Raw genomic sequence first — 12,989 nt, 5'->3', positions numbered from 1 at the left:
ATAGAACACTGAGGAAGACAGAATGTCTTAATGAAACATAATAGAACACTGAGGAAGACAGAACTAGAATGTCTTAATGAAACACAATAGAACACTGAGGAAGACAGAACTAGAATGTCTTAATGAAACATAATAGAACACTGAGGAACAGAACTAGAATGTCTTAATGAAACATAATAGAACACTGAGGAAGACAGAACTAGAATGTCTTAATGAAACATAATAGAACACTGAGGAAGACAGAACTAGAATGTCTTAATGAAACATAATAGAACACTGAGGAAGACAGAACTAGAATGTCTTAATGAAACATAATAGAACACTGAGGAAGACAGAACTAGAATGTCTTAATGAAACATAATAGAACACTGAGGAAGACAGAATGTCTTAATGAAACATAATAGAACACTGAGGAAGACAGAACTAGTGTCTTAATGAAACATAATAGAACACTGAGGAAGACAGAACTAGAATGTCTTAATGAAACATAATAGAACACTGAGGAAGACAGAATGAATGTCTTAATGAAACATAATAGAACACTGAGGAAGACAGAACTAGAATGTCTTAATGAAACATAATAGAACACTGAGGAAGACAGAACTAGAATGTCTTAATGAAACATAATAGAACACTGAGGAAGACAGAACTAGAATGTCTTAATGAAACATAATAGAACACTGAGGAAGACAGAACTAGAAATGTCTTAATGAAACATAATAGAACACTGAGGAAGACAGAATGTCTTAATGAAACATAATAGAACACTGAGGAAGACAGAACTAGAATGTCTTAATGAAACATAATAGAACACTGAGGAAGACAGAACTGAATGTCTTAATGAAACATAATAGAACACTGAGGAAGACAAAACTAGAATGTCTTAATGAAACATAATAGAACACTGAGGAAGACAGAACTAGAATGTCTTAATGAAACATAATAGAACACTGAGGAAGACAGAACTAGAATGTCTTAATGAAACATAATAGAACACTGAGGAAGACAGAACTAGAATGTCTTAATGAAACATAATAGAACACTGAGGAAGACAGAATGTCTTAATGAAACATAATAGAACACAGAGGAAGACAGAACTGTCTTAATGAAACATAATAGAACACTGAGGAAGACAGAATGTCTTAATGAAACATAATAGAACACTGAGGAAGACAGAACTAGAATGTCTTAATGAAACATAATAGAACACTGAGGAAGACAGAATGTCTTAATGAAACATAATAGAACACTGAGGAAGACAGAATGTGTCTTAATGAAACATAATAGAACACTGAGGAAGACAGAACTAGAATGTCTTAATGAAACATAATAGAACACTGAGGAAGACAGAACTAGTGTCTTAATGAAACATAATAGAACACTGAGGAAGACAGAATGTCTTAATGAAACATAATAGAACACTGAGGAAGACAGAATGTCTAAATGAAACATAATAGAACACTGAGGAAGACAGAATGTCTTAATGAAACATAATAGAACACTGAGGAAGACAGAATGTCTTAATGAAACATAATAGAACACTGAGGAAGACAGAACTAGAATGTCTTAATGAAACATAATAGAACACTGAGGAAGACAGAATGTCTTAATGAAACATAATAGAACACTGAGGAAGACAGAACTAGAATGTCTTAATGAAACATAATAGAACACTGAGGAAGACAGAATGTCTTAATGAAACATAATAGAACACTGAGGAAGACAGAATGTCTTAATGAAACATAAGAACACAGAGGAAGACAGAACTAGAATGTCTTAATGAAACATAATAGAACACTGAGGAAGACAGAATGTCTTAATGAAACATAATAGAACACTGAGGAAGACAGAACTAGAATGTCTTAATGAAACATAATAGAACACTGAGGAAGACAGAATGTCTTAATGAAACATAATAGAACACTGAGGAAGACAGAACTAGAATGTCTTAATGAAACATAATAGAACACTGAGGAAGACAGAACTAGAATGTCTTAATGAAACATAATAGAACACTGAGGAAGACAGAACTAGAATGTCTTAATGAAACATAATAGAACACTGAGGAAGACAGAACTAGAATGTCTTAATGAAACATAATAGAACACTGAGGAAGACAGAACTAGAATGTCTTAATGAAACATAATAGAACACTGAGGAAGACAGAACTAGAATGTCTTAATGAAACATAATAGAACACTGAGGAAGACAGAATGTCTTAATGAAACATAATAGAACACTGAGGAAGACAGAACTAGAATGTCTTAATGAAACATAATAGAACACTGAGGAAGACAGAATGTCTTAATGAAACATAATAGAACACTGAGGAAGACAGAATGTCTTAATGAAACATAATAGAACACTGAGGAAGACAGAATGTCTTAATGAAACATAATAGAACACTGAGGAAGACAGAACTAGAATGTCTTAATGAAACATAATAGAACACTGAGGAAGACAGAATGTCTTAATGAAACATAATAGAACACTGAGGAAGACAGAATGTCTTAATGAAACATAATAGAACACTGAGGAAGACAGAATGTCTTAATGAAACATAATAGAACACTGAGGAAGACAGAATGTCTTAATGAAACATAATAGAACACTGAGGAAGACAGAATGTCTTAATGAAACATAATAGAACACTGAGGAAGACAGAATGTCTTAATGAAACATAATAGAACACTGAGGAAGACAGAATGTCTTAATGAAACATAATAGAACACTGAGGAAGACAGAATGTCTTAATGAAACATAATAGAACACTGAGGAAGACAGAATGTCTTAATGAAACATAATAGAACACTAAGGAAGACAGAATGTCTTAATGAAACACAATAGAACACTGAGGAAGACAGAATGTCTTAATGAAACACAATAGAACACTGAGGAAGACAGAATGTCTTAATGAAACATAATAGAACACCCAATATGTTAATGGGGGCCCAGAATCATTCCTGGTCAGGACACATGATCAGATTCCTGTCCATAGTGGCGGTAGGTGATCCCCTGGTGGACAGGGTACCTGGCCTCTCTACACAGGAAGACTAAACAGAACATAAGGCCTTCTGGTAACATGAGGGGAATGTGATGGGGAACAGAAACCAAACGAAGATTGAGAACCAATTCATGCCTCTACTTGTAGGAGACATTCCACATAGCACCCAATCCCTTTACAGTGCACTACTTTTGACTATATAGGGAACAGAGTGCACTATATAGGAACAGGGTGCACTATATAGGGAACAGGGTGCACTATATAGGGAACAGGGTGCCATTTGGGATGAAATCTACAAATAATTTGTATTTTACCTGACTAGGCAAGTCAGTTTAATAACAAATTCTTATTTTCAATGACGGCCTAGGAACAGTGGGTTAACTGCCTTGTTCAGGGGCAGAATGACAGATTTGTACCTTGTCAGCTCGGGGATTTGAACTAGTCGGCTACTAGTCCAACGCTCTAACCACTAGGCTATCCTGCCTCTCCTACACTATAACCACTAGGCTACCCTGCCGCCCCACAATGCACTTGGGCTTTGGTCAAATGTAGTGCACCAAATAAGGGAATAGTGTGAGGGAATAAGGGAATAGGGAATAAGGGAATAGTGTGAGGGAATAAGGGAATAGGGAATAAGGGAATAGTGTGCCGTTTCAGTCTTTCTCCTGTCCAGTCTTCTAGTGGTTCCGTAGCAGCCAGGTGGGAGCAGAGACTCCTGCCTGAGTAAAGTAGTTCCACCACCACGGCTTCTCCTGCTCCTCTGCTCCCATCCCCGGTTCCCTGGGTTCCCTCGGTTCCCTGGGTTCCCTCGGTTCTCCCGGCTCGGAGCGGCCGTAGCTCTGGAAGTGGTTGTAAGGGTCGAAGCGCTCATAAGTGTCCAGGGAGGAGCTGAGGAACAGGTGGTAGTCTGGTCCTACTGGCTGAACAGGGACCTGGAGGAGAGGAGAGAAATACATATCTTTAATGAGAGGTAGGGGAGTAGGGAGGAGAGGGGAGAGGGGAGGTTACTCAGGCCCAGAAGCCAGGATATGCATATAATTAGTAGTAGTAGTACTGAATAGAAAACACTTTGAAGTTTCTAAAACTGTTAAAATAACATACGAGAGTATAACACAAGTGATATGGTAGCCGAAAATCAGAAGAAGAACCAACCAGAATTATTTTTTTTGAGATCCCATGCTCTTTCAATGAATAGCTATGGGTCCTATGTGATTCCAGCTCCCAAATTGCAATTTCTATGGCTTCCACTAGATGGCAACATGTTGAAGAAAGAATATGACTTTGAAAATCAGTCTTGGGGTCATAAAGAGGACGCGCACCAGCTTATTTTGTTGTCCTATTGAATATACTTCTTTCCGTATGAAATATTATAGTTTATTTACATTTTGAGGAATAAACAGAAACGTAGTTTGACTTGTTTGAACAAAGTTAAGGTGTAGTTTTCCAGGTTTCTATCTTGGCCAGTTGAACGAGTGGATTACTGAAATCGATGGCGCCAACTAAACTGACTTTTTTTGGGATATAAAGAAGGATTTTATCTAACAAAATGACCATTCCTGTTGTAGCTGGGACACTTGGGATTGCAAACAGAGGAAGATTTTCAGAAGTAGGTGATTTATTTAATCGCTGTTTGTGATTGAAAAATATGTTGTGGGGCGCCGTCCTCAAACAAAGGCCTCAAACAAAGGCTGACAAATGCAGTCAAAACAAAATGCCTCAAACAAAGGCAAATACTTGTATGTTCATAAATGTTTAATATTAAATTTATTTGAATTACGCACCCTCCGATATCAGGATCACCGGATGTTGTCATCAGGTATCTCCTCCCAGATATCAACATACTATACCCAGATATCAACATACTATACCTCAGATATCAACATACCCTCAGATATCAACATATATACCTCAGATATCAACATACTATACCTCAGATATCAACATACTATACCTCAGATATCAACATACTATACCTCAGATATCAACCCTGATACTATACCTCAGATATCATACTATACCCTGATATCAACATACTATACCTCAGATATCATCATACCCTGATATCAACATACTATACCTCAGATATCAACATACCCTGATATCAACATACTATACCTCAGATATCAACATACCCTGATATCAACATAATATACCTCAGATATCAACATACTATACCTCAGATATCAACATACTATACCTCAGATATCAACATACTACCCTCAGATATCAACATAATATACCTCAGATATCAACCCTATATCAACATAATATACCTCAGATATCATGACCCTGATATCAACATACTATACCTCAGATATCAACATATCAACATACCTCAGATATCAACATACTATACCTCAGATATCATGACCCTGATATCAACATACTATACCTCAGATATCAACATAACCCTGATATCAACATACTATACCTCAGATATCATGACCTGATATCAACATACTATACCTCAGATATCATGACCCTGATATCAACATACTATACCTCAGATATCATGACCCTGACATCAACATACTATACCTCAGATATCATGACCCTGATATCAACATACTATACCTCAGATATCATGACCCTGACATCAACATACATACCTCAGATATCATGACCCTGACTATCAACATACTATACCTCATATCATGACCCTGACATCAACATACTATACCTCAGATATCATGACCCTGATATCAACATACTATACCTCAGATATCATGACCCTGATATCAACATACTATACCTCAGATATCATGACCCTGACATCAACATACTATACCAGATATCATGACCCTGATATCAACATACTATACCTCAGATATCATGACCCTGACATCAACATACTATACTCAGATATCATGACCCTGATATCAACATACTATACCTCAGATATCATGACCCTGACATCAACATACTATACCTCAGATATCATGACCCTGATATCAACATACATACCTCAGATATCATGACCCTGATATCAACATACTATACCTCAGATATCATGACCCTGATATCAACATAATATACCTCAGATATCATGACCCTGATATCAACATACTATACCTCAGATATCATGACCCTGATATCAACATACTATACCTCAGATATCATGACCCTGATATCAACATACTATACCTCAGATATCATGACCCTGATATCAACATACTATACCTCAGATATCATGACCCTGATATCAACATACTATACCTCAGATATCATGACCCTGATATCAACATACTATACCTCAGATATCATGACCCTGATATCAACATACTATACCTCAGATATCATGACCCTGACATCAACATACTATACCTCAGATATCATGACCCTGACATCAACATACTATACCTCAGATATCATGACCCTGATATCAACATACTATACCTCAGATATCATGACCCTGACATCAACATACTATACCTCAGATATCATGACCCTGATATCAACATACTATACCTCAGATATCATGACCCTGACATCAACATACTATACCTCAGATATCATGACCCTGACATCAACATACTATACCTCAGATATCATGACCCTGACATCAACATAATATACCTCAGATATCATGACCCTGATATCAACATACTATACCTCAGATATCATGACCCTGATATCAACATACTATACCTCAGATATCATGACCCTGATATCAACATACTATACCTCAGATATCATGACCCTGATATCAACATACTATACCTCAGATATCATGACCCTGATATCAACATACTATACCTCAGATATCATGACCCTGATATCAACATACTATACCTCAGATATCATGACCCTGACATCAACATACTATACCTCAGATATCATGACCCTGATATCAACACCTCAGATATCATGACCCTGATATCAACATAATATACCTCAGATATCATGACCCTGACATCAACACCTCAGATATCATGACCCTGACATCAACATACTATACCTCAGATATCATGACCCTGATATCAACATACTATACCTCAGATATCATGACCCTGATATCAACATACTATACCTCAGATATCATGACCCTGATATCAACATACTATACCTCAGATATCATGACCCTGATATCAACATACTATACCTCAGATATCATGACCCTGACATCAACACCTCAGATATCATGACCCTGACATCAACATACTATACCTCAGATATCATGACCCTGACATCAACATAATATACCTCAGATATCATGACCCTGACATCAACATACTATACCTCAGATATCATGACCCTGACATCAACATACTATACCTCAGATATCATGACCCTGATATCAACATACTATACCTCAGATATCATGACCCTGACATCAACATACTATACCTCAGATATCATGACCCTGATATCAACATACTATACCTCAGATATCATGACCCTGACATCAACATACTATACCTCAGATATCATGACCCTGACATCAACATACTATACCTCAGATATCATGACCCTGATATCAACATACTATACCTCAGATATCATGACCCTGATATCAACATACTATACCTCAGATATCATGACCCTGACATCAACATACTATACCTCAGATATCATGACCCTGATATCAACATACTATACCTCAGATATCATGACCCTGATATCAACATACTATACCTCAGATATCATGACCCTGATATCAACATACTATACCTCAGATATCATGACCCTGACATCAACATACTATACCTCAGATATCATGACCCTGATATCAACATACTATACCTCAGATATCATGACCCTGACATCAACATACTATACCTCAGATATCATGACCCTGATATCAACATACTATACCTCAGATATCATGACCCTGACATCAACACCTCAGATATCATGACCCTGATATCAACATACTATACCTCAGATATCATGACCCTGACATCAACATACTATACCTCAGATATCATGACCCTGATATCAACATACTATACCTCAGATATCATGACCCTGATATCAACATACTATACCTCAGATATCATGACCCTGACATCAACATACTATACCTCAGATATCATGACCCTGATATCAACATACTATACCTCAGATATCATGACCCTGACATCAACATAATATACCTCAGATATCATGACCCTGACATCAACATAATATACCTCAGATATCATGACCCTGACATCAACATACTATACCTCAGATATCATGACCCTGACATCAACATACTATACCTCAGATATCATGACCCTGACATCAACATACTATACCTCAGATATCATGACCCTGACATCAACATAATATACCTCAGATATCATGACCCTGACATCAACACCTCAGATATCATGACCCTGACATCAACATAATATACCTCAGATATCATGACCCTGACATCAACATACTATACCTCAGATATCATGACCCTGACATCAACATACTATACCTCAGATATCATGACCCTGACATCAACATACTATACCTCAGATATCATGACCCTGACATCAACATACTATACCTCAGATATCATGACCCTGACATCAACATACTATACCTCAGATATCATGACCCTGACATCAACATACTATACCTCAGATATCATGACCCTGACATCAACATACTATACCTCAGATATCATGACCCTGATATCAACATACTATACCTCAGATATCATGACCCTGACATCAACATACTATACCTCAGATATCATGACCCTGATATCAACATACTATACCTCAGATATCATGACCCTGATATCAACACCTCAGATATCATGACCCTGACATCAACATACTATACCTCAGATATCATGACCCTGACATCAACATACTATACCTCAGATATCATGACCCTGACATCAACATACTATACCACAGATATCATGACCCTGACATCAACATACTATACCTCAGATATCATGACCCTGATATCAACATACTATACCTCAGATATCATGACCCTGACATCAACATACTATACCTCAGATATCATGACCCTGACATCAACATACTATATCCTCAGATATCATGACCCTGATATCAACATACTATACCTCAGATATCATGACCCTGACATCAACATACTATACCTCAGATATCATGACCCTGATATCAACATACTATACCTCAGATATCATGACCCTGACATCAACATACTATACCTCAGATATCATGACCCTGACATCAACATACTATACCTCAGATATCATGACCCTGACATCAACATACTATACCTCAGATATCATGACCCTGATATCAACATAATATACCTCAACATATCAACATATACCTCAGATATCATGACCCTGACATCAACATACTATACCTCAGATATCATGACCCTGACATCAACATACTATACCTCAGATATCATGACCCTGACATCAACATACTATACCTCAGATATCATGACCCTGATATCAACATACTATACCTCAGATATCATGACCCTGACATCAACATACTATACCTCAGATATCATGACCCTGACATCAACATACTATACCTCAGATATCATGACCCTGACATCAACATACTATACCTCAGATATCATGACCCTGATATCAACATACTATACCTCAGATATCATGACCCTGACATCAACATACTATACCTCAGATATCATGACCCTGACATCAACATACTATACCTCAGATATCATGACCCTGATATCAACATATTATACCTCAGATATCATGACCCTGACATCAACATACTATACCTCAGATATCATGACCCTGATATCAACATACTATACCTCAGATATCATGACCCTGATATCAACATACTATACCTCAGATATCATGACCCTGACATCAACATAATATACCTCAGATATCATGACCCTGACATCAACATACTATACCTCAGATATCATGACCCTGACATCAACATACTATACCTCAGATATCATGACCCTGACATCAACATACTATACCTCAGATATCATGACCCTGATATCAACACCTCAGATATCATGACCCTGACATCAACATAATATACCTCAGATATCATGACCCTGACATCAACATAATATACCTCAGATATCATGACCCTGACATCAACATAATATACCTCAGATATCATGACCCTGACATCAACATAATATACCTCAGATATCATGACCCTGATATCAACATACTATACCTCAGATATCATGACCCTGACATCAACATACTATACCTCAGATATCATGACCCTGATATCAACATACTATACCTCAGATATCATGACCCTGACATCAACATACTATACCTCAGATATCATGACCCTGATATCAACATAATATACCTCAGATATCATGACCCTGACATCAACATACTATACCTCAGATATCATGACCCTGATATCAACATACTATACCTCAGATATCATGACCCTGACATCAACATACTATACCTCAGATATCATGACCCTGACATCAACATACTATACCTCAGATATCATGACCCTGACATCAACATACTATACCTCAGATATCATGACCCTGATATCAACATACTATACCTCAGATATCATGACCCTGACATCAACACCTCAGATATCATGACCCTGATATCAACATAATATACCTCAGATATCATGACCCTGATATCAACATACTATACCTCAGATATCATGACCCTGACATCAACACCTCAGATATCATGACCCTGATATCAACATAATATACCTCAGATATCATGACCCTGATATCAACATACTATACCTCAGATATCATGACCCTGACATCAACACCTCAGATATCATGACCCTGACATCAACATAATATACCTCAGATATCATGACCCTGATATCAACATACTATACCTCAGATATCATGACCCTGATATCAACATACTATACCTCAGATATCATGACCCTGACATCAACACCTCAGATATCATGACCCTGATATCAACATAATATACCTCAGATATCATGACCCTGATATCAACATACTATACCTCAGATATCATGACCCTGACATCAACACCTCAGATATCATGACCCTGATATCAACATAATATACCTCAGATATCATGACCCTGATATCAACATACTATACCTCAGATATCATGACCCTGACATCAACACCTCAGATATCATGACCCTGACATCAACATAATATACCTCAGATATCATGACCCTGATATCAACATACTATACCTCAGATATCATGACCCTGACATCAACATACTATACCTCAGATATCATGACCCTGATATCAACATACTATACCTCAGATATCATGACCCTGACATCAACATACTATACCTCAGATATCATGACCCTGACATCAACATACTATACCTCAGATATCATGACCCTGATATCAACATACTATACCTCAGATATCATGACCCTGACATCAACATACTATACCTCAGATATCATGACCCTGACATCAACATAATATACCTCAGATATCATGACCCTGATATCAACATAATATACCTCAGATATCAGATATCAACATGACCCTATCATGACATCAACATACTATACCTCAGATATCATGACCCTGATATCAACATACTATACCTCAGATATCATGACCCTGATATCAACATACTATACCTCAGATATCATGACCCTGATATCAACATACTATACCTCAGATATCATGACCCTGATATCAACATACTATACCTCAGATATCATGACCCTGACATCAACATACTATACCTCAGATATCATGACCCTGACATCAACATAATATACCTCAGATATCATGACCCTGATATCAACATACTATACCTCAGATATCATGACCCTGATATCAACATACTATACCTCAGATATCATGACCCTGATATCAACATACTATACCTCAGATATCATGACCCTGACATCAACATACTATACCTCAGATATCATGACCCTGATATCAACATACTATACCTCAGATATCATGACCCTGATATCAACATACTATACCTCAGATATCATGACCCTGACATCAACATACTATACCTCAGATATCATGACCCTGATATCAACACCTCAGATATCATGACCCTGACATCAACACCTCAGATATCATGACCCTGACATCAACACCTCAGATATCATGACCCTGACATCAACATAATATACATATAAATATATATATAAATAACTTCGCAAGTACCTTTTTGAGCACGAAGTCGACCCGCCCAGCTTTTTCCATGTGAGCAGGCAGGTAAATTCTCTTGCTGACTTTGGAGTAACCTTTAGCTGATGCTGTTATGATGTGTGTTCCTGAGTTCATTAACCTCCAGTAATCACCTTCCTCCGCTATAGAGGGAGGGAGGGAGGGAGACAGGGAGACAGGGAGGGAGGGAGGGGACAGGGAAGGAGACAGGGAGGGAGGGAGGGAGACAGGGAGGGAGGGGACAGGGAAGGAGACAGGGAGGGAGGGATGGATGGAGGGAGACAGGGAGGGAGACAGGGAGGGAGGGGACAGGGAAGGAGACAGGGAGGGAGGGAGACAGGGAGGGAGGGGACAGGGAAGGAGACAGGGAGGGAGGGGACAGGGAAGGAGACAGGGATGGAGGGATGGAGACAGGGATGGAGGGAGGGAGACAGGGAGGGAGGGGACAGGGAAGGAGACAGGGAGGGAGGGAGTGGACAGGGAAGGAGACAGGGAGGGAGGGAGGGGAAGGAGACAGGGAGGGAGGGAGGGGACAGGGAAGGAGACAGGGAGGGAGGGAGTGGGAAGGGAAGGAGACAGGGAGGGAGGGGACAGGGAAGGAGACAGGGAGGGAGGGAGGGGACAGGGAAGGAGACAGGGAGGGAGGGAGTGGACAGGGAAGGAGACAGGGAGGGAGGGAACAGGGAAGGAGACAGGGAGGGAGGGAGTGGACAGGGAAGGAGACAGGGAGGGAGGGAGTGGACAGGGAAGGAGACAGGGAGGGAGGGAGGGGACAGGGAAGGAGACAGGGAGGGAGGGAGGGGACAGGGAAGGAGACAGGGAGGGAGGGAGTGGACAGGGAAGGAGACAGGGAGGGAGGGGACAGGGAAGGAGACAGGGAGGGAGGGAGTGGACAGGGAAGGAG

General features: G+C 38.9%; 1 protein-coding gene across 1 annotated transcript in view; it reads right to left on the bottom strand.

Annotated features, from left to right (window-relative positions):
• Positions 1 to 1,362: 1,362 nt before the first annotated feature.
• LOC127919867 (carboxypeptidase Z-like) overlaps positions 1,363 to 12,989 on the bottom strand; it is a 36,966-nt gene continuing 25,339 nt past the window's right edge. The window contains exons 9-10 of the mRNA XM_052503717.1: positions 12,083 to 12,228; positions 1,363 to 3,936 (exon numbers count right to left, since the gene is read on the bottom strand). Coding sequence (XP_052359677.1) covers positions 3,682 to 3,936; positions 12,083 to 12,228 — 401 coding nt within the window. The 3' untranslated portion in view covers positions 1,363 to 3,681. The remainder of the gene's footprint in view (positions 3,937 to 12,082; positions 12,229 to 12,989) is intronic.

The sequence above is a fragment of the Oncorhynchus keta genome, unplaced genomic scaffold (assembly GCF_023373465.1).
Source record: "Oncorhynchus keta strain PuntledgeMale-10-30-2019 unplaced genomic scaffold, Oket_V2 Un_contig_17735_pilon_pilon, whole genome shotgun sequence".
Taxonomy (NCBI): Eukaryota; Metazoa; Chordata; class Actinopteri; order Salmoniformes; family Salmonidae; genus Oncorhynchus; species Oncorhynchus keta.
The sequence above is the reverse complement of the archived record's forward strand: the minus strand, read 5'-3'. Positions and strand labels throughout refer to the sequence as shown.